Source organism: Cataglyphis hispanica, chromosome 6, assembly GCF_021464435.1.
Source record: "Cataglyphis hispanica isolate Lineage 1 chromosome 6, ULB_Chis1_1.0, whole genome shotgun sequence".
Taxonomy (NCBI): Eukaryota; Metazoa; Arthropoda; class Insecta; order Hymenoptera; family Formicidae; genus Cataglyphis; species Cataglyphis hispanica.
In genome coordinates this window covers 7,200,198-7,225,214 of record NC_065959.1, presented here as the reverse complement: position 1 = coordinate 7,225,214, position 25,017 = coordinate 7,200,198, and the positions used below count along the sequence as shown (strand labels likewise).

The following is a 25,017-nucleotide window of genomic DNA, read 5'->3' as shown; positions in this document are numbered from 1 at the left end:
GTCTTGTATATTTTATATGCTCTGTATAGTGATTGTGCCTTCAGTGCACGACTTCAATTTATCATGTTCTCTATCGAAAGGCAAATTGAATCGAAGATAAATCAATATTGACGTTGCATCTTGCCTTGCTGCTGCAGATGAAATTTGTAATATGCAGCAAAATTCTCTAATCGTGAAATACTCAAATTTAATGAAAATAGCACATATAGGGGTAGAAAGCACATAAATAGACGATATAAACACTTCCACCGGTTATCGATACACGTGTAAAGAGGCTGTTGGATATTAAAGCCGCGATTCAATAAATGGTGAATTAGATGTACTTTAAGCAGCGCAATAAAAACAGGATGTAACTTTTTCTGCTATGTAGATTATGTTTTTATAGATTATAACTACATAGAAAACCGGTTTAGATCAGCATCTTTCATCAAGGCTGGTTAGAATGTTACATAATAGCGAGATTGCTACATGAAATGTTAAAAAAATATATACTTTTTTTTAAACTTTTTTTAAATGCATTTACGATATCTTCTCATTTCTAAATTTGATTTTTCTGAACATTATTATGTAAAAGTGATAAACTGTGAACTACAATGTTTTCTATGCATTTTTGATTTGACTATTCTGAACATCGTTATGATAAATTAGTGAACCGTGTCTATATTTTTAAAGAGAGATATCGCATTGTACATATATTAGAATTAAAAAATTAACATATGACTAATGAAGTTAGGAAATTTTTAAGTAAAAGATTATTTTTTGATATTTCAGAGAAATTGATTCGCATATAATTTATATGCGAATTATTCTAATAATTAATATCATAATGTGAAATTTTGGATTTTTTATAATGTTTTTGTCTGTAATGTCAGAAATAATACTGTGTATATCTATTAACTTATTCATGAATACAATACACTAAGTATACGATTATGTTCTAAGTATAAGATTATGTTCATAATTATACTTATCGTCGTTTATGATTAATACGAGCATTTAATTAACTAGACTATGCGTCAAGTAATGCATCCAACAAGAAAAACCAGTCTTTCCTTTCAATATACATACACGCTAAAAGCATATACTTAAAACCTATCTCGCAAAATTACAGTTTTTATATAATTGCGACTATCTTGATGAATATCTCTTCAATCTTCTGTTAATTGCATCTCTTTGCATTTCATAACTTGTCACATCGTACAAATAAAACGAGGTAATAATAAAATTTTATTTTCTAGTTACAGTTCTGGAAATTTAATCCATTTATTTTTATTTATTTTTTACAATTTTTGCGATGATTTACTGGATTTAAAAAGGTTTTCATTATTTCAAATTTTTGGTTACCGGAAATAAATACTGGATACCGGAATTTCGTATTTTTTTGCACGCAGAATCGCACAACAAAAGAGCAGAGACGAAAAATTATCGTTGTTGTGTATTTGTTGTTATTGTTATTGCTGTTATAATTAAAAGAATATAAACTGATCGACCACCATCTAAATGCAGATATCACTTTGCACAGATGATTTATATCTTTACATTTTTCTGTCGTTTTATTCTATTGTTTTATCAATTTAATGGATAAAATCTAAAACTCGTTACATTTTGAAGCGTTTAGAAATATGACAACTATTTTCACGTGATCGTTCGCAGATTGCGTACGATGTGACTGTCGAATACGTCACGATGCATATCTATCAATCGCAAAAATGGCACATTGTCGGTGATAACTTTTAATTGCCTTCCACTTAAATGCAATCAAGGAACTAAGAAAGATGGTGATACAACACACACACGATCCATTTGCATCTCTGAAAAATTTCTAACTTTATACACACACACACACACACACACACAATATATGTATACACGCATACATATAACTTTCTATGTTTTATAAGAAAAAAAATTTATAAGAAAGAAAGCAAAACGAATAAATTAATTCATTTTTTACGTATATATATATAGGAACAAAATCAAATCTGTTTAAGATTTAATTCTTGGTCGTTTTTATCATTCTAATGAATTTGACGAAATTTAAGAATAATCTAAAGATTAACTCTACAATCTGCAATGTGACACGCACAACGAGATTCGAATTTTCTTCGTGTAAAGCCGCATCGTAGGTCGAGCTTGAAAGCTCGAGCTAACGAGTTGAAATGAACAGAACCTTTCTTCACATAGTACGTAAATATGCCTGCCGTGGCTCTCCGGCAATTTATAACGGCGAATTTATGCCGTTGGGACGTACAAATTCCTCGTCATAGCGCATTAAACGTTCCGCATATTAAACACTCTGCCGCTTATAAGTAACAATATGACCCCAAGTGGCATTAGTTAGGGAGAAAAAAGCATTTAATGTAATCTTTCATTTTAAACAGGTCTAAAGATAGAATATTAGCGGAATCTTTCACTGAATTAGATCAGCGATATTTATACAAGATCCATCTTTTAACGACATAAAATTAAAATTGATAAAAAAATAAAGAATTATGAGAGATTATCTCTTAAATAAAAAAATTACAATATTTTTTAAGATTATGATGCATTTGTTTGAGAAAAATAAATAAAAACATGTATTTTGTAATTTAATTTTAATGGAACATGCAAAAAATATTAAATGTAATGCATATATTTGTAATTAAATTAATTAAGAAGTTTTATATATTATAATATTATTTTTGCGAAATAGGTAAGATTGATTCAGAATTATATATAAAATATTACTTTCACAATTTTTATTGTTAATATACTTTTGTACACATCGAAGTGTATATTTATATTGTCTCTGTATTTATTCACTCACACGGAATTCATCTAACAGATTTATCTACAACAGCAAAGTGATTAAGTTTAGCTTACAATTAGATACATATTCCGTTCTTCCGCTCTTCATTTTGATATATGTGTGCGATTCTCCTACTTACTAGGATAATTTAAAATAATTATACCAGAAATTAACATCAAAATGTCAAAACAAACAAAACAAACAAAACTTAACGAGCATGTCATTACACAACGTAATCATGATTTGTCAAAATTATGGTATGACTCTACGTCTATTTATTTAATTTACGTTTATTTATTTTTCTCGAATGAAAGTTAGAACATCAAATTTGTGTGATGAGAATTAAAACTAATTTGAGTATAATTAGATATGGCATGACAGCAAAACGATGATATTATATGTTCGATTTTATAATCGATTAGTTCGATTTTATAATCTATAAATATGCTATAATATCATTGCACTGTAATTTGCAATATTTTTACTAGACAATGAAATATTTTTAAACTAATCTTATGGCCGTAATGTAGCGATATTAGAACATTTTGGTAGATTGATTTTATTAATAGCCTGTGAGGTTTCATACGAAAATTATCTTGTTCGCACCGCATATGTCTGACACGTTTTTCATCGATGATGGATACGATATGTTTATATGATCAAATCATGGATATCAAGATCAAAGCATTACAGCGGTAACGATGGCGCAAAGTTTTCTTTATAAATTCACAATCTCTCTAGCTGCCAAATTTTAAGCTTCGAGTTTGTCTTGTGGCGAATCGGCGCGCAATTTACTTGCCGCGCAATCCCTCGAGGCTTACTCTCTCGATTGCTCGAAAAAAGCGAGCTTTACTGACCCACTTATTGAACGCGCCCAATTCGTTTGGATTAGCACAGTACCAAGTTGTACACTCCATGAAACTCAATTTTTACGCCAGTTTTTCGGCTTTAACGCACTCAATGCTATATATTTGCATTGTCGTAAAAATATTTTTAATACATCAATGATATATTAGTGATGGTTCTATAAATATACAACTAATAAGGGAAGATTTATGTTCACAATGATATTTATTGAATTATAATATTTAGATTGATTAAATATAGTTAAATATTAATTAAAATAATTGAACATGTATACAAGAATTAAAAAAAAATTTATTATGACAAAAGCATTAATTATTTTATATTAAAATTTTTAAAACTTTGTTTATTAATTGAAATTTTATAATTAAAACCAAAGAATTAAAGTTTGCTGATTAAAAAAACATTGTATTATTAACGAGATTTACAAAAATAATGTTCCAATAATCACATGACAAGAGTTGTTTGTCATTAAATATGCTAATCTCTATTGAATTTTTGAAAATATGTATATTTTTATTAGTTCCTGATTAACATCAAGGCTTGATTTTTTGTATTTTGCGAGAAATAATTTTTTTTTTTTTATAGATATGACATTAATCGAATTTCGTTTACCCATTTCAGCGTAGGTTTTACTTTACATTCAATAAATATGACATTTAAGTAACGCGATATTTTATTTTATATATATTTATCTAATAATAGGATATTTGTTTTGGGTTATTTTTAAAGCTTTGTGTTTTAGTGACAAATTAACAGTATTTTTGTGTAAAGCGATTTGTTTTAATTCATGATATGTCAGATACAAGAGATTGATGACGGAAACAGATTTTTAACGTTTCTCTACCTTGTCCGAATTTCATTTTTGATAGATGATTCGCCGATGAGATCACACTTTTTGCAATACTTTATCGGTTTTTTTAAATTTGTATCAGTACACTGAATTTATCCGTCTGTTTTTAAATGATGTATTAAGTTCGAGATTTATGATAAAAATTTACGGTAACATTAAATATGGTAAATTATATTTTGATATAAAAAAACAAATGAGAAATAATAGATATATAGTATTTTTAATAATAATTTTTTTTTCGGTCTTGCATGTTTGTGTATTTTTTTTTCTTATGCAAATTTATCTTATATACAGAGCATTTTTTTGCATATTCATCAATAGTACTGTACACATACAAAATATTAGCACAGCATATAACACAAATCAAGCTCAATAATAATTCTATTAAAATTGTTGCCGTTTAAAAGTGTTTAACCGCGTAAATTATACTTCTGCAAATATTTAAATACCGTATACGATATATACAGCAGAATAATTAACCAAGGAACACTCCGACATATTTTCTCATCATTAACAAAAATCGTGGATAATTTTGAGATGGACAATTTATTTGTTGCATCTGTCGTAAACGCAACTTGCGTTGCATCTTAAGCGATTAATCTCTCTTTATCTTGATCTCTTTTATACATTCCGAGCTTAAAATTTTACGTAGAATTTCTTATATACGCCGTGATATACGTCCACAATGCGCCGCACAAAGCTTTTGAACGCGATATTGCCCGTATACCGATTTTCTTTCCTCTACGTGGCTTTTTATTCGAGATCGTATTGACGATCTCAATTAAGTCCCGATGAATCAGGTGCTCCGCAATGGCATCTGCGAGCCTCAAATAGCGCGCATCATTATTCTCCGCGAAATATGCTTTATACATTCGCCCTATTATAAATTTAATTAAAATTTTGTTTAATCTCATCGTCGTCATGTACGAAATTTACATTAGTATTTTTATTATCGTGTATTAATCAATTGCCACGTCGACATTGACGTGAATAGCTTTTATGTGCTACGATATTTAATATATAAATTTACTTTTAATCTTCTTTGATAATGCATGAATAAAAAATGTAATGAATAGAAATTATACTTGGTGAATCACAGGCACATGTAGAAAGAATATATCTACGTCATAGCATTTTCTGATGCACGATATAATTCCAAGTTTTTATCGAATGTGATATTGAATCATTAAATGATAGGTCATCTAAATGTCAATTTATCGTACCGGCCAAATTTCTTTCTCGGGAGTTGTTTAGCTTCACGCGCTATGATGAATCAGTGTGTATAGTGCATTATACACAGCTTCTAGTTTCATCAAAAATTATGTATACTCTGATACGTTATGAACATTTAATATTATCAATATCGTCTATCGTTAAACAGTTGTCATAAATAATTAATTTCACGCAATACTGCGCGCACAATATTATACAAATATAGTAATAATGTCGATATATTCGAGATTTATATTCGAGATTTTGATATACAAAGATCTCAAATTATCAACGTCAAAGCTATGTCGTTATGTTTTACAGTTAATAAGCGGAAAACTACGTTGTAAATATTATTCGACATATGAAAATTTTATTTTTTTAGCTGCGAAGAGAGACAGAATATGTATATTTTCAAATAAATATTATTAATTGAATAATATTTTGGTATCTTTTTAAATAAAATGTTTGATAAAATTATATATGTACATTAAAAGAGATTAACATTTATATAAAGCAATAAAAATAGTACAACAAATAGTGCATTTTATGACAAATATTTTTTTTTTAATTGTTTCACGTATTTGATCCTACTAGTAGCATTATTTGTATAGTAGATTTCTAGTGGATATTCAATTATTATTAATGATAATAAGACAAAGCCGATTCTAAAGAAGGTTTTCTTTTTCAATTAAATTATCTGTATGAATTATATACTCCGGAGAATACTCGAAAATATTGGTTTTATCGATCTCACTGTCAATGTATGTAATTCCTACACTAACATAAGTCTTAATTCTCTAAATTTATTTTCTTTTATTTTACTAACAACCAGTGCTCAGTTCTTTTGATTGAATAATTATTTTATTTTTATCAGGAAAATTTGTGAATGCTCATTTTAACAATATCTTCGAAGTTCGCAGAAATATTTCGTTTTTACGATACAAAAATCGCGAGAAATATACCAAAGGGATATTTATTTTTATAAAGCGGAAAAAAAGTGAAACTGTTACGATTTCAGGTTTGTACGAGACGCTTTCAGCAAAACGTTAAAATTGGATTGTAAAGTTTCCGCGATTCTTTCAATCGTGAAATAAAGTGTGCATAGGTATATAGCCGCCAATCCACTTTCATCGATTAAATCCCGAGATATTCGCGTCACACCTGTGTCTCTCATTCAAATTCCGCGTCGATGAAGCCTTCTACTATTTCTCGGCCCTGGTTACCGAAAAGGACACGTGCTGCTGTACATACATACGCGCACGATGATGAAGATACACTTGAATATATCCGGAGACGTGTCGGTCCCAATGTCACAACGCTAATTAAAAGCGAATGTCTGAAAACTGTATAAGCCGCTTTTAGCGCGGAGCCTTCTTCTCTTATTTTAATCAAGCAGCGGCTTTTACAAAGCGAAATACACAAAACAGAGCTATAGCTTCTTGATTATCACTGGGCCATAATTAACTGTCTTAGATTTAGTTACGATAGAAATTTATGCGATAATGTTAGCATTCTACTTTTTGCGTGTTGTCATATATAATAGTAAGATTCTGCATTTTCAAAATGTATTATTTTTCTGCATTTTGTCATCATTGTATCTTATTAGCATGATCGCGATATCTATTACATACTAGTTTTCTTGCTACCTACTTTATTATCGTTATACTTATCATATCTATTTTCTTATTGTTATGCTTATCATTTTCTAGGAACAAATATTTGAGATAAAGTCGATTATATATTTAAATATAATTAAATGTAATTAAACATAATTAAAAAGTAATTACTTATACGTAGGGATTGAGTGTAAACAATATTAATTAATGAATTACACTATAACAATCGTAAAAAATGTGGCCATTAAATAAGAAAAACAATAAAAACGTAATTGACTAATTTTTGAAACCATACATTGCACGCGAATATATCACACAATAGTGCGTTAATCTCCTTAAAGTGCGTTATCTTATCGTTCTTAACGATTTAATCCACTGCTTGCATCACAGCCCGAGCTGCACCGGCACGATAGAATCAATATTTGCAATACGGATTAAGTCTGGGAAATGTTTATCGTGTGAATCCGAGAGGAATTTAGAAGCATTTATCATTCATTCTTTCTTTCACTCGTTGAAGCTGCGCCAAAAGTGAAAAATAATAATAAAGAGATAGATTTTGATTTTTAAATCCTATTTGATTCGTTTGACATTTAAGAGAGCAAACAATTTTCAGAGAATATTAAAATTAAAAATTACGAATTTGAAACATGTTTTCTAAGGCGTCATTGTTCCTAAAGATTTTTTCATTGATTATAAACTTACCGATACAGAGGCAACATAATCTTGTATTATCGTAAAAGTGAAACGAACGGAGATTTTTTAAACGATATTTCTCATATCCTTCTACTGTATGGTTTGATCCTGACACGAATCCGCGAATCAACCAGTGCTCTTACATTGCTCCATTTACTAACGATTGCGTGAACGGATGTGAGACGGAACGTATCGTACTTCCAGCCGCACAGGACGTACAAAACATCAGCTGTATTAAATTCGTCCGGGAAGAACGAGGAGAAGGTCAGATAGACGCCGCATAGGCGGCAACAAATATTTTGCCACAGCGCTCGTGAGGCAAAAACAAAGATCCGATTAACCGTTATGTTCAACGAAAAACGGTGACAATTCGGGACGACAATTCGTATGCATGTTTAAGTACGCGTGCCAAAACGACCGTATGATAACGTACAAGAGAGATGAGAAGTACAGCTGAGCAATCTTCAGTCATCGTAAAACAGCCACGATAAAGCGTTAAAATGCCTACGGTACGCAGATTATCGAGCGCCACTGCTGTTTTAAAGTGCTGAGAATATCTTAGTTTTTGCGTAAAAGATTTACTATGGACATATGACAACATTCGAAAACATTTCTATGATTTTAGGAACAGTCAGGAACAACTGGAAATATCTCCATCATTCCTGACATTCTTCCAATAGAGATTTCACCCGTAATATACATATCAACAGTAAAAGTGACCTGCTCAATCATTACTTATGAAATGTAATATAAATTATAAATTGTACTTATAATTTTGCTAACAATTTTTTTGACGTCAACATCATTCTGAATAATGAAATATATTTTGAATACAATGTGTTTTGATATATATTTCAAAAAAAAATTTCTATTTAAACTCTCAAGAAATTTATTTTAAAGCAAGATTGGTTAGAAAATTCTTGCATTTGATTCTGTCCGTATCAAAGCTAAGAAAAGCCACACACAAACTTTAGAGATCCGATAGAAAATTTCTAGGAAATTGGAAAATCCTGAATGTTGGGGAATAAGTCGCGTAGTCACTTTATATAAAGGCTTTTTGTCCTTCGAAAATCGAAAAAATATTACAAAACATGATTATTTTATCAGATCAATCGATAAGAGAAAAAAAGAACGTATGTTTTATCGTATCGTTTAGGATTTAGCAGACACTTAGTTGAAATGAGATTTATTCTCGGCTGTATCCGCTCATCGGTCATCGTCGAACCTGACTTCGACGAACGCGACGCGACGCGAATGCGAGGCATTACTTATGGCATTACTTACTGTACTAATCGTAGATTGATCTAACGCACGTCGTCAAAAAAACGAGCTCACGCTTTTTCTTCTTCCGGCTCGGTCAGTGCCACTGCGAGATGCAGATCGAACAATTTTTCATAAGTTCCGCACTCAATCGATGCGAAGAAACGCGCAACTTTTCACTGAATAATCGCGTATTCGAAACGATAAGAATTTCCGTCGATGAAAACTGACGATTGGTCCGAGGGTCACATTGGTATAGGCACGAGCTTCATAATGACAGCGCGATTCATCGCTCCGAAAAATCCTCGCCCGGTTCCCTCTTTCCTCTTCAACGTCACGACATCAATAGACGCGCACAAAACTCGTGATAATTCGAGTAGGGAGAATGACCGAGCTGTATGATAACGCGACGAATAGCCGGACGTTAGTCGCGTGTCTTTACACGCGTGCGATATGTAGTTGATATGTAGATATTAAAGATTCGCACGCGCGTTTCCGTTAACTCGAATGGAAATGGACAGTCTTGGTGATCGCGCTGATCGTCGTATCGACCTTAAAAACCGTCTTTTGCTCTCGTGAAAACTGATGCTTGCACGTCAGCGGTAATATATGCAGGTACATCCGCATCGCCGGCTGATCCGCGTCGCGCGCACGTGTCGGCGGTCGATTGTCAGACTGGCCGGAGCGACGAGCGGCGGCGAACAGCTGATCGGAGCCAATGAGTCGAGAGCGATCGACCGACTTGGCCGGCTCCTGCGAAACGACTAAACAGACATGCTCTCTTTGTTTCTCTTTCTCTCTCTCTCTCTCTCTCTCTCTCTCTTTCTGTCGTCGTTGGTGCTCTCTCGTCGCTTTCCTCTTGCGACCGCAACCTTCGACTCGGTTGCCGCGACGCGTTCTCGCGGGATGTCCCGGCCAAAGTGATGATCAGTACCGGAAGCCGGACCGGCAACCCCCGGCAACGTCAGCAGGATACGCGTGTGGCTTAGTGGCGCGCACGTGCTGAATGACGAGAGGCAGGCGATCGTCGAACCAACCACTTGGTGCGGCTCTGACTTGCACCAGCTGTGCTTCGACTGCAGCCCGACTAACCGAACTGTGCTGGCCTGACTAAGTGCACAGCTCGAATAGCTCCTCCGTCGCGCCACCGGGGCCTTCACGTTCTCTATCTCTCTCTCGCTCTACTCTATATGCTTCATAGGACGGCCGACATTCGAATCGCGCCGAGACAAGAGTAGGAGAGAGAGAGAGAGAGAGAGGAGGTGGCAAGGTGCAGGGCGCAGGGGCACAACGTAAATGGGAAAGAGCAGGAGAAATAGAGAGAGAGAGATTAATGGATGAAAAGAAATAAAAACATTTCCTTCTGGCTAATTACCTTCGAAGCATGCATTTTTTGTTTAGAATACGATTTTCTTTCATTATTGTAGATATTGAATTATCAAACTTGCTCTTTAAACTTTTTTTTCTTTGTCAGTATTTTCTATAATATTTATTCTGAGCATGATTTAATCTTCATGGAAATATTATATAGGGAGATACATTTTCTTGAATATATTTATACAAATATATGTATGATATAAATTTCATAATAAATAGAAGTACGATGCTAAAAAACGAACAGAGGATGCTTTTTCTTTATATCGAAACTCGTTGCGGCGAAATGAGCAAATATCGAATATATATACAATATATATACAGAATATATATACAGAGATTAAAGATTATATAAAAAAATAAATTGAAAATGTATATAGACAGAAAGAGATCGCGTCTTGAAAATAAAATAAATTGCGAGAGACTTTATAGCTGTATCTTTATCTCAGTACAGATATTCCCGATGAATAACGGATTCTGCCAATAAAGATTTTTCAGAAATTTTATAGTGTAATCGTAACCCGAAATCTGTATTATTTTTCTCAATCAATATCTGTCGCGGTGTATCAGTAGTCGGTGGAGGAGCAGGTCACGGGCCGCCGATTTGCGGAAACGTCTCGCGGTGAGATACGGCGCCGATGAAATCATCCGTCATCGTGAAATATGAAAATGCGAATTTCCAAGGGCGATCGTGAAATTGGAGTTGCGCGAAGGATTTTCCAAGGAAAATTATCGTTACTCCGCGCATGCTATCGACCTGAACAAATTATCGATTCGCATTTTACATCATCGTTTTAATGTGGGCGCATTCGATATGTTTTCAGAATCTCTACGATTCAATGCAGGTCTTACCGTATATACAACATTACAAATGCATTATATTCAGTTATATTTCGTGCACCAAGCCATCGCGTTTTAACAATTTTTTTAATAATAATAGAGCGTATAAATGGCGTGCCTCGCGCCTCGCTTAATGTACATGTGCATATATAAGTCGTAAATAAAATCCCAGACTCTGGCTAATTCGTGTATGAATAATTGATTATTGAACCCGTTACAGCGTCATTATGCACTTTCTCATATGCGCGCATGCGTGTGCGTGGGCATCACGCGCACGTATATGTATATTGCGAAAAATATCGGGGGCGAGTAAATTCGAAACATTCGACCAATATAATGTAGTAACGGCATGGAACAGATTTGACAGCTCGTCGATACTCTCTCAGAGATTCTTTGACACCACAAAATTCGTAAATAACATTAAAATGTAATTAATCCGGTAACATGTCTCGCGCGTTGCCCCGGTTAATTCGACATGCTAAATCGACACAGTTAGGATTGCACCTGCCTCTCAAGAAAAAAATGCCCATTATTCAACGGTTCATTGCTAAATTGCGCTTGTTTGCTACGAAAGGAACGAATATCCTTCATCTATCTTGCTTAAGTCGCGAACGAAAGAACGGCAAGCGAAATAAGGAAGTAGAATTTCACGCGCAGATGCATTCCTTGCGCGTAGACAAATATGTCAACGGCATTCGACTAGTCGATACCAAATGCTTTTTCGAAAACATTTGAAAATCTTGCACACAACGATTCTCTCTCTCGCTGCGAGCAAACACGTTCGTCGGGCACAAAGAAGAACGAAGCATCTCTCAAAATATCAAAAATTCTTATTTACATATTGCTCGCCTTGCATTTGCAGACGGTGCAGGTCGTCGAAGATTGCAATCGCAGCGAAATATTCAACTTTTGCGGATCGATAATGATAATTCGACTATAATGCTTCCGCGATATTGGATAACGATATATTCTAATTATAACGGGTGATTGAACTGTAAAATAGCGGAATGGATTGTAATTAGTATGTCCGCTGTGAATACAAACAATAAATTATTATCCCACTTTGACATATTTCCGATCATAATGATAATAAACAAGCGAAAGACAAACAATTTGTGTTGATTTAAACAGATCATACGAATAATCATTGATATTATTGGGGGAATTATCATACAAGGTGTCTCATGTCGATAAGATGTTTTCTGAATGATGAGCATTACTTGAAAGTAAAGACAGTTCTGTCAATGAGTTGATGCATTAATAGATTTTTTTTAACATTTAAAAATTTGTTTCTTTAACATTATAGATATTTAATAAATTAAACTTTAAGAATGTAAATATATATATTTAAAAAAGTCTCTATTGCTCTTTGTTTGCTTCAATTAATTTTAATTAGACTTGGCTCGAACAAAAATTTAATTTAATTGGAAAAAAAAACATAATAATATAAAATTAAAAAACTTGTCACATATATAAATTAAATTTTATTTATAAAGGAAAAAGTTTATTTCAACTTTATCATGTAATAAAGGAAAATTATGTAGTCTTGAGATGCTGTATAGAAGCGTCAAACAAAACATCACGTCATTCCAAACACATCAATTAACTGCAATCGTTGAATCAATGATATTTTCGCGAAATGTTTTGACGCATGTATGATATATGTTTCTGATTTCCAAGAACTTTCGAGATCTGACGTTAATATTTACTTCCATATTTTAGACACGACTTTCTGTACAATTAAAACAATTAATTTAAATGGTTGGTTTCGATGCAATCTTATTCGGTTGGACTCAATTTGCTTAAAGATGCGTTTTATCTACTGGTTAATCAGGATCAAACGGCCCCATAAATAATTTGAGCATCATGTGCTCGATGCCATCGCGCCAATAATAATCCGTCGACAACGTATCGTAAGACGCACAAATTTTTATATTAGCAAGTCATATGAATTATCGTTACAGCTGTATATAGGATCGCTGCTGAAAAAAATAGTAAATACGCTCGCGTATTTATTTTGTCGATCTTTCCTTAACTCATAAATCTCTCCACGCGCATATCATCGATCGACGAGTCTCAACCGTAGATAGGTATTACGGCAAACCGTTTCAGGCATCTATTAGCAGGTGGTATAACAGAGAAGCTCTCTGCATAACAGAGAAGCTCTCTGCCTTACCGTCCTATCAACAATATATATATGGAAATTGAAAATTATATAAGATATAAATCCATTTTCCCCTATACATATATAAAAAAGTGTATCAAAATAGATTCATAGCCAGAATAAATTTGTAGCAATCTTAGTTGTCAACTAATCGTTTATTTTTTATAAGAAAAATTGTCATTGGATGTAGAAGAAATATTGCTGTCTAAAATTAATTGTCCTCCCGAGTAGCAAAATATTACGAGTATTCGATGAATTTGTGGTTTTGAAAATATTAATTCAATTTTTAGTGAAACGATTAGAGCAACATTTAAAATTGAATTAATTTAATTGTAAACATCTGTCACATTGCTTTTCGTTTAAATGATTTATAGTCTTTTTGTTCTTGATGAGGTATATATAAAATAATTAGTAAGGATTATCTGTAAACTTAATATAATATGATGATGTCAGAGGGCGACTGTAATAAAAGTGAAATGAAAGCAGGATGCTTCGCATGCTTTTATGATATAATGTCGAGGTTTTGCCGTGGAAATCCAGCTGTAAAATATACAGGAAACCCTCCGGAGACTTCTTGTCCCGTAAAAAAGATATTAATGCTTTTGGCGATATATCTTCCGAAGGCTGCAGAGGAAACTGTTATCCGAGACTTTACACCGCGAATTTCGATACTATCGATATCGCTTTAACGATCAACGCGAGAATAAATTGAATTAGAGCTCCGAGATCGATCCTATGTTCTCGTAACTAGATTAAAACCTTCATAATTATTGGGAACTAGAGAAAATTATTGGAAAGCGATTTGCCACACTATTCTAAATTGACACGAAAAATTAAATAATATTAAATCCGATAAAATCATAAAAATATTGTTATGTTTTTGTCTTTTAGTTTTATTTCAGTCTTTTATTTTAGTTAAATTCTTTTATTAATTGTTATTGATTAAATCTCATAATTATTAAATGTTTATATATATTATATATAGGATTAGATTTTCTCAATCCATTTGTGTCGCAATCATATCAATCAACTGTGAACTCTCCCGCGATAAAATCACTATCTAGAGAACAATGATAGTACGATGCAATTTTATGCTGTGTAAATGCAAGTTTGAAATTATATAAAATTTGTATGTGTGCGTAGGTGTGTAGACGATGATAGAAGATTATATCCAGTGTGCATTATACATGACCATTCCCCTATACGCATAATCACGCGCGCGAAAATAATTCCGAGAAATAATTTCTACCGGAAGAATTTATATCGATCCTACGCAAGGAATCCGACATCTCGGTGTACGTTTAAGCCTACGACGATGTTACACACTGGAATTGCGGCGAGTTCGAGAAATTAATATATGATGCGCGTTACACGAATCTCCCACGAATGTGTCCACTGCATAGACATGTGCATCCGACCATTGGGCTTGCGGCTCGATCATCCTCTGTGAAATTATAGCGTTTGATATACGTTGTGCACAGGCCTATAAAATCTAGTAGGTTATCGATTAGGCTCCTCTCTCCCCCTGATACTGCGAATCTGGATGTGCCGGCCCATTCACCTGAATACCCGCACGACTACGATGACGACGACGGTGGCGACGGTGAGGCGCGATTTAGGTCAGTGGATCGTATACAATCGTACCTTTTTCATAACTCTCTTTTTCGATTAGACATTACCGGATTCGCGGTTTTCGGCTGGACATGTACAGCTATCTTCCATTTCTCCAAACCAGCCAATTGGCATCGTATTATGATATTTCTCTTCGAGCCTCTTTGGCATTGAAAATGTATCTCATTAATTTTTCCTTAACACTTAATAAATTTTGAACAAAAATGTGAGTAATAAATCTTTTCGAGAAATTAAAAAAAAAATAGAAATATCGAGAATGTAACTAAATAGATTTATTAAATAATTTTTGATATTCTTTTGTATAAAATTCTTATCAAAGTATGTATATTGCTGTTTGAATTATTAATTAATTGATATTATAATTTCAACTTTCTACGTCTTTCACGATTTTTATCATTTCGCATTATAATATTCGATAACGCTACATATTCCACGTAAAATTATTAATTTTGCTAATTATTAAATTTAAACCGCTTAAGAAGATATTAAAAAAATATACAATTATTATATTACATATAAATTTTTATTGATTTTATGTACGCGTGTGCATATATGTGTGCATGTATGTGTGTGTGTGTGTGTAGTAATTCATCTTGACTCTCGCCTACGTGTTTTCCAAAAAAAGAATAATCTTTTCTAAAACATGTTCACCATCAATCAGCGAAACAGCGTGTGCGTTTACAAAAATACACTACTACTGTTTTGAAATACAGTATTTTAAGTCCATTACGTGAATCGCCACCACTTTCACCCTTTCGTGCTTCGAATCTTACGTGACCCGCGATATTAATCGCGTTCTCTCAAGGGTAAGGTCATATATTAGGCGCGACGGAACTCACGCTCACAGGTCATACTCTCTGCTGGGAACATTGATGCGAACGACGGTTATGGCCGCCACACGAAGAAGGATTCCTTTTTCGCTTTAAAATCGTCGATACTACTACCTTCTCTGCAGACTATGCACACTTAAGTATTGCCTGCACGTGTTCAAGCCTGCATTCATGCCCACGCTTTTGCGGCCATGACCGGTATGTCTACGTGGTGACCGTACACGCATCCCTTATGCCATAACTGTTAACGCTACAATGACAAATGGTATCGCGCGATGATGTAATGACGCGTGCTAATGATATCGCGCGTTAATTTCGGACGCCGCGCCTAATTATTGCGTTATGTCGCCGAATCTGTTTAGGATCGATCTCAAGATGCGCTGTAAGTAATCTTCTAATGCAATTTTCGATAGACGTCGACGAAGCGACGTTTAATCGGATTTTCGCGACGATAAACGATATTGATTACCTGGCAAAAAATTAAATCAGACTCCTTGTGATATTTATTGATTGATGATATTACTATGTTACAATTTTGATTTTTTAGTTTTTTAGTTTTTATTTTTTGTTTAAATCATTTTTTTGGAAATAGATGATTTTTTTTAAGGAAATATTTGATTTTTTATCAAGTTTATATTTTCTTTCCATAATTTTTTAGTAATTCTTGAAATTATACCTATATATATATTCCAACATTACTTACATTGACTCATTTTATTTTGACTAGACATTTGATTAAATGTTGCTTAATTTTTGTGTAGTATGTATAAGTAATTTTGGTTCATACAATAATATTCAAATTTAACTACATGCATATCATGCAGTTATAATTATGTCACCACTATAAAATTCAAAGATTTCTTCATTAAAGACTCTTTTTTCTATGTATTGACGAAAAAAATAATCTTTCTAGAATTATTAAAAAATATTTTCGAATTTTTAAGTATACGATCAAATTAATTGAATACGATATTAAAATATCAATTTGCTATTTATCTCGATTGAGATACGTCAATCTAACATGTTTGAATCCGTCAGCAGGGTGCTGTATAAAGTAATATGAACTATAACTGACTGAAATTGACTTTTATATTCTTCAGCATACTATAATATCGACAATAACTCCGGTTGAATGAAAAAAATGCCTTTACCAACGTTATGCAACTAGCATATATGCAATTCTCTGATTGTATTATTTTGATAGCGCATAATTTATTTATTAAATTTATATAATGATAACATATTACTGGCGCTTGCTACGCGTCACATTTAAACATATATCCAGTCATATGAAAGTGATTTATGTCAGCATGGAAGCAATCTTAAATATTCCGGGAAATAACAAAGAATGAATTGTGATTCTGTTACATTTTCGAAATATCATTCTCTGCCGCTATTTGTTTACCAGGTAGTTCGAAAATACTATTTATCCGTTCTATTTTTGAACTTAATCTATTTCTAAACCTTGAAAGCTTGAAATCATTTTGTGCGAAAAAATTAGACAGGTATTTTAGCGCACAATTTAAATTTATTTGTCTTCTTTATACTATATAACTATATGATTCAGCTGAACAAATTAGAGGATTGCTAAAGATAGCTCTCTCTGTGTTTCAATGAATATTTTCCTCTATCGAAAAAGTATCGTACCTTTTTCCAATATCGATACTTTGATTTTTAAAATAAACGCGTTCGACGACAAAGCGGTCGCGTCGCGTGCGATAAAACATACGTGACGTATACAGCACGCTTTCGCGTAAAATGTCAGATTTCCCTTCGGGCGAAAAAGATGTCAAATAACGCGATATCGATCATCGCATATTGCACAGGGTCCTGGTATCACGTGTTTTTTTGCGATTACAGATTCTTTGATAAATTCTCGCTCGACCTTCTTTTAAAGAAAATCTAGTTAGACGCATCATTTTTCTTCTCGATTTTATAAAAATGTATTTTAATATATGATAAAATTTGCGAATATATAATCTTCTTGAATCAAAAATCGATTTCTATCCATTGTATGTATAACAATCAGGTTTTAAAGATATTACAATGTGAAAATTGTTCTGTATTTTTTGTTTCTGCTCCATCTGACAATGAGATGGAGATAAAGTTCCATGTCACACGTTCAACGTTACTGTTTAATTCTTAGTCCGATCGTTCGATTCTTGGAATTGCTTTATTCATGAGTTTCAAACTGACAAAAATATATATTTTCTTATTCGATTCAGGAAGATTAGTTATGATTCTCAAATATAGCTTTCAAAAAATTGTCTGGTTTATTTATATGCTAAATTCTCTTTACTCTTTCTGTATTCACAATTCTGAAACTGTCATTTATATAGCGCATTGCATTTCATAGAAAATCTTTTCCTACATTTAGCATTAGGTATATTAAATATAGGCGAGTATATGGGGCAAAATACCCGTTAACCGAGACGTTTTGTATGTCGATGTCGTTGTCGGCGAACATTTGGACGATTACGCGCTAAAACCGTAGTACATGTGCAGGATTAGACCGACATTTATTGTTAGGCCATGATGCCATTATACGGTTAAGGCGGGTGGATGGGAAGGAGGGTTTTCGATACATCTATGTGCACACAAAATCCATCGTGGGCGAGAGCTGTGCGAGTAGGTGCAGAGTTGCTTGCGTGGGAGAGGAAGGGAAAGAGAGAGAGAGAGAGAGAGAGAGAGAGAGAGAGAGAGAGAGAAGAGCCGTGGAATGCGGAGTAAAGGATCAATACGGCAAAAGCGTGACACGATCGCGAACCAGCGAAACACACGAAACTGACAAAAAAGTACGGACAGATCGGGCAGGCGTCGTTGTGACTCTGCTGCGTCCCCACGCGTTACCATAATTCGCACGAGAGGTCGAAATTTTGGAACGCGTCCCGCATATTTTCGTTCATCCTGCTTTCACAAGCTCGCGTTTTCTCTATCCATTAAAGGAAATTTATACAATCGCCGCTGTGTGCATTGAACTTGATGCGAATGTACAATACACATTTTTTTAACCGGCTCTTCTTTCGAATGAAGTCGATTCTTTACGATAATTTCGGGATCCCTTTTCTGCCTATTGTTTTATACTCTGAGACGATTCGAGTTCCGCGAAATATTTAAAGTCCTTGAATAGACTTTAAACTTTAAAAAATTTTTACTACATATTTTTTTTTACATTGCTTGACACAACGATCGATATTCGTTTTATTGAATATATCGATACCATTGCTTTGACGATTTGCACAATTTTTTAGCATATTTTTTTTTACTTCCCGCAACTGTCATGTAACACTGCGGTGAGATACATAAATATATAGTATTTTCTGTCTCTACTTTAGCGACGTAAGATTATTCTGACGCAAGTTGAACCGTAAATGCACTTGCTTCTATCATGATTAAATAATGTAAATGCGGTTTAATGTGTATGAGCGAATCGACACTTCAACTTTAACTATGCTACGTAACGCTATGTCAATACTACGTAATATATTTCGTGTAAAGATAATTGTGGATGTAATTTTTTATTTGAATAATATATATAACGAGAATGAAAATTTTAATAAAATAAGAATATTTTTTAATTATATGGTAAAATTAATTGCAATTTGTAATAATTAATTTTACATACTAATTTGTAATATGTATGTCTATGGCGTATATTCATTATCATTAAAATATATTTATACTTCAACAAATTTACTTTGCGAATGTTATTAGTAATATTATTAATAATTAATTACATATAATATACGTATATTTTTCCACGAAAAAATTTATTTTACAAAAAGTATAAAATAAATATTTAAAAAAATTAATAAAATAAAAATATATTTTATAAATATATTCCGATAATTTTTTGCATAGATTATAACATTTTAATAATATAATCAAACATGTTTTTTTTATTTAACTTAATTATGTTTAGGGAGAAATAAAAATCTTAATTAGAATCTTTTCAATGTAATAAATTTGCTTAACTGCCTCATTTGAATAAAAAAATCATCTTAGATACACCTCAAGTTTGTGTGTGAACAAATTCAACGTTTCGACCTCGACTATCTTACGTCACTCCAATCGAAACTTTACGTAGCAGTCTGGAATAAAGAAGTGCGGTCGCTAGATGTAATTTACGAGTTCAGCAAAAACTTGTAATTGATGTAATGCAATTGTGTAAGTCGATATCTGGCCGCGAACGCATTTCTTTGTCCTCTGTGCATAATGTACGTTGCGCATTAACATTCTAATAGCACATCAATATTTTAATCTTGATTATTACATCACGATCAAAACTCGATCAAAACTTCATATATAGTTTAGAATAAGGAAGTCAGTTTATTAAGAGAAGCGGAGAGAGAGAGAGAGAGAGAGAGAGAGAGAGAGAGAGAGAGAGAGAGAGAGAGAGAGAGAGAGAGAGAGAGACCCTCGATAATCGATCGGTCGCTGATTACTTCGGGCATGCTCTGCTTTCAACTTCCGAGCAAGTATATTTTACACAAAAGAGAACGATAGCTCCGCGACCTTTATTCGCCGACGGAAAATATATTGAGGGCAGTTCGGAGGACGAAATGATCGTGAGACAAATCGAATGAGGTGCTCGATTCAATCGCGTTCCTTATTTTGCCGTCTCTCTGTTTGGCTTCGGCGATCTTCTTCCGTACTCCCGAAATATCTACTCCGGATACACTGCAGCTGCGCACCAACCGGTGCACCAACACCATCGCAAGATGGCCTACTGATATTAATTGTTCATCTATTAATCATGCACTTTCTTGGGTAACTTCGCGAACGGCGTTTATAATATCATTCCTCTCTCTCTCTCTCTCTCTCTCTCTCTCTCTCTCTCTCGCGCGCGCGCGACGCGTGGTACATATAAATATTTATTGATTTATATCAGAGCTTGCAATTTTGTGCTCGCGACTCATTTCTTGGACTGCACCGAGTTCTCTTTCGATGGTGCAATTTTCTTGATCGATCTTTTATTTTTACCGCCGGTCGATCCCACTGGCGTGGCATACATAGATTGGAGAACAACTGATGAGAGATTGTGTGTTGAATCCGTAATGTTTGATTTGAGCGAGCTTTCGGAATTCTGCTATTTGGCCTCGCGGATTATTTTGGATTTATATATCGGCAATTATATTGGCTTACATCAATGTTACTTTGTCCATATTTTATCGGAATTTGACGATTATCGGCGTTTAACGACTTTAATATAATCTGAATAATTTTATCGCGCGAGATTTATGCTACAAATTATTTAATTTTTTTTACTAATATGTATGAGTTATGCAGAATTTATGATATCAATAACCGTTTGCACAGAAACTATCGGTGCAATTCGCAATTAGATTTACTTGTTTCCAATATCCTGTAACACTATTTTTTGTCCTTTCATTGTAAGAATAACGACAAAATTGATCACATGTGCAGAACTGCCGTCACGATTTACTAATCAGATATCATATTGACAAGCAATATTTATCTCGACGTAAAACGAATATCCGCGAGTCATGTAATCGATGTGGCTTTCTGACAATCGAATCGCATATACTATCGTTCATTTGTCTGGACTAAAAATAATGCACTCCCATAAATTTCGCCGCGATTTATTGCGTTATTTTAGCACATTGCTCGTTACTGTTTTAAAAAGAACATGCGGTCAACACGGGAGGTCACGTAAAATGTGACGTATGAACTGATTTGTTTATGGTACTAAACTAATTAATTTTCTAGCATAAATGTACTGAATGTCTCTTTAGCTTAGAAGAGAAAGAGATATTTGTATGCTACAAAAATAAATAATAGCTAAATACTATGATATAATTTTGAAATTATAAATTATTTTATATTGGTCTCTTTCATTTTATGAAAACTGTTGCAATTCTGACATTATCGGGTAAAAGCTAAGTTTATCAATGTCAATTAAATCTTATTGTTGGTTTCATTGACTTTTCATTCTTTCTTAAAAGTAGGAGAAGACAAGCGGAAAGTTTAATTAGGGTTAAAGTTAACTAACATCGGTGAAATCGAGCATGAACAACATTGGGAAAATTGGGGCGTAATAATTTCATTGTGTGTAGATCGATTTTATTTTTTGCAATGAGGGAGGATAGGTTTTTCTTTGATAAATATTAAAGCTCGTTTTTTACACGGAAAAATTAAAGGAGAAATTCTCGTATATTACGACGAGTGTAATTAATGTGTATTTTACATTATATATGTTCACGGCAACGCGGCTTCTCGCATGAGCTTTCAAGCTCGCCTTTTTTTTCAACGCCGAGCACACATAAAGCTAGAAGCGCTGATGTGATGGTTGGCGGGACGGATAAAAATGTACTAAAGGAAGACACGACGAAAACAAAACAAAAAAAAACAAAAAAAAATGTGGATAAATCTGTGAGCAAGCCAAGTGAAGCGTACCAAAGGGAATTACAACCTGGTGGTGGAAGTGTGTACACATCGATACATTTATTAAATACGACTAATATAAAAGTGAGAGGATCTCTTGGATATTGTATGAACGCAGCACATATTATCGTGGACATTTGATCTCGTTGTTTGAGATCTTCCGAGCGAGTCCAGCGACGGCAACATCCAAAGCGCACGCAGCATATCAGAGCGAAATAATGTTGTTTATTTGCTTAAAAAGATACATATACACGATACACCAAAAGTCGCGCGCTTTCTCACGATGCGCAAATTTCATTAGCACATATTCAACTTTATAATCTTCTTTTGAAATTTTTTTTTATATTTAGCGCGCTTTGAATTATATTATATAGTTCCATTAAATTCAAATATGTTTAAAATTAATTAAATTTTTTTTTCTCTACTTGAACCTCTGTTGGAGATTCACTAAAAAAGTAATATAAAAATATTATCAATATATCAAAATAATATCAATAATATTATAAAATAAATTTTTATCTATGTATTATTTTTTTAAATAATTTAATAACGTTCTTTTAAATTTTTACTGAGATACACAAATCTCATATCTAAAGTATCGTTATATAATCGGAAAGGAAAGCGCGCAATCTCCGATCCACCCTGTATACATATCAGAGTGCAGAGTACAATAATGGCATACATTAGAGGGTTGTTTTCCTGGTTGTTTGGCGGTTGGGAAGTCACGGAACGCCTCGGCCGCCATAGAGCTAGCCTGGCGAAGCCGTACTTGGTCATGGCTGTGCAGAAGGTTCGCCCTTGATTGACTCCAGTTTCTTCGAGTCCGCCCGCACGATCAACCCGTAGAAGAAGTCCAAAAGCGTCGAATCAGCTTCGACATCGCTTAAGCGCGCGCGATATTCCGCTTTCGCCACGATCCGCAATAACAATCTCGATTATCATCCAATCCATCGATTCATCTCTTGAGCGCGTGAATAATCAAACGACGCGTTTTCTGGATGCACTTTCGCAGGATATGACGAAACGACATGATCGAATTGTGTCTGCGAGCGGCGTGTATGTCAATGGCAGATTATCGACGAAATAACTTTGAGCGTGAACAATGATTGCGTTAATATCACCGAGGAATATTGAGCCTCCATCTCTTACATCGTACTATTTTCTGCGAGCTCCTGCCGTACCAATAAGCAAAGACATTCTACATGTTCTAGACACATTCTTACGAATTTATGTATTCGTTTCACTTGCGCATGCAAGTGGATGAACCGATTACTATCGAGAAACGAATACAGTCTCGATCTCGTTGAAGCTTCCTCAATCTCGCGAGCGAGATTTAGAGTTGTTTTCTCACGACGATGCTCTCTCCTCCGCGGAGCCTGGAGATAAACAGGCAATCGATCGCGGCGACGAGAGATTGTTCGTCTCTGGTGTACGACGATCGATCCCGCAATGTAGTGGCAGGAACGCGAGTTTCGTTGCTCGACAATTTATGGGACAAAGTTGGGCGAGCGAGCGCGTAAATTTGCGAAAGCAGGCGTCGGTATTTCGGCCGATTCGGCACAACGGCAGTCGATGTTCGGACGGGGGAGGAGGACGGGAGGCGAGATCGCTAATTGCAGTCCAATCTCGCGGAGCCGATTAATTGATTCGATGCTATTCGCGACGGACGGTCGCCGTAAACAGGCGATTACATAAAACGTAGCAAAAATATCGAGGTGTCGCGCGCTCTTTGTGATCTTCTCTTTTCTTTTTTTCTCCCCTCAATTGGAGTCCCGAAACGAGCGACGACTACCACGAACGAACACTAAACGGTAACACCCTAAGTGTGTTAAGCTCTGATCAAGTAACAGCACAGCCGATTTCGAGCAATAATAAAAATTCGACGAAGCGCGTTTGCGCGTGCATTAAGCTCTGTGATTAAATAGCGCAGCACAGCCGATTTTTCCTTTATATTTTAATAAAAAAAGCGGCCACGATTTTCAAGCGTTCTCCATTTCCTATCGTCGTTATATGCGCGCGTAAATTTCTTTCATTTCCTCGCGCGAAGATGGCTCTTTCAATTTTTCTTCTCGCGCACTTTTCAGCTTTGATTTTTCTTATTTTCGTATACACTCGATTCCCCGATCTCTCTCGTAGCGGTATCTTCGGCCGAAGCGCGCGCGGCGACTTTATCGTGAACACGCGGCAAAACTTTGATATGTGTGTCGCTTTCCCGAGTGCTTCGCGACGCCGATGAAGATATAGGCGTCCCGGTAGTCAAGGCACTGGACATGCGCATCGAACACGAGAGACTCGTACTCTTGTCGGGCTTGTAAGGATTTGGCGAACGGCGCGTAGATGATCTCGAAGTCGTTCGTGTTTTCGCGCAGGATACCCTCGGATAACTCTCGCTTTCGAGAGCAATCCGATATCGGATCTCTTTTTTTTATCCCGAAAGTGTATTTCGTTGTATCTCCTCTCGATTATCGATTTTTCATCTTCTTTAG

General features: G+C 34.4%; 1 protein-coding gene across 9 annotated transcripts in view; it reads right to left on the bottom strand.

Moving 5' to 3' along the window:
• LOC126850245 (potassium/sodium hyperpolarization-activated cyclic nucleotide-gated channel 2) overlaps positions 1–25,017 on the bottom strand; it is a 119,926-nt gene that overhangs the window by 60,364 nt on the left and 34,545 nt on the right. Inside the window, exon 1 of one of the 9 annotated variants that reach the window (XM_050593043.1) lies at positions 23,214–23,778. The exons of the other annotated variants lie outside the window; for them this stretch is intronic. Within the exon in view, the coding sequence (XP_050449000.1) occupies positions 23,214–23,308 (95 nt within the window). The 5' untranslated portion in view covers positions 23,309–23,778. Of the gene's footprint in view, positions 1–23,213; positions 23,779–25,017 lie in introns of those variants that run through there. 9 annotated transcript variants of the gene reach the window in all.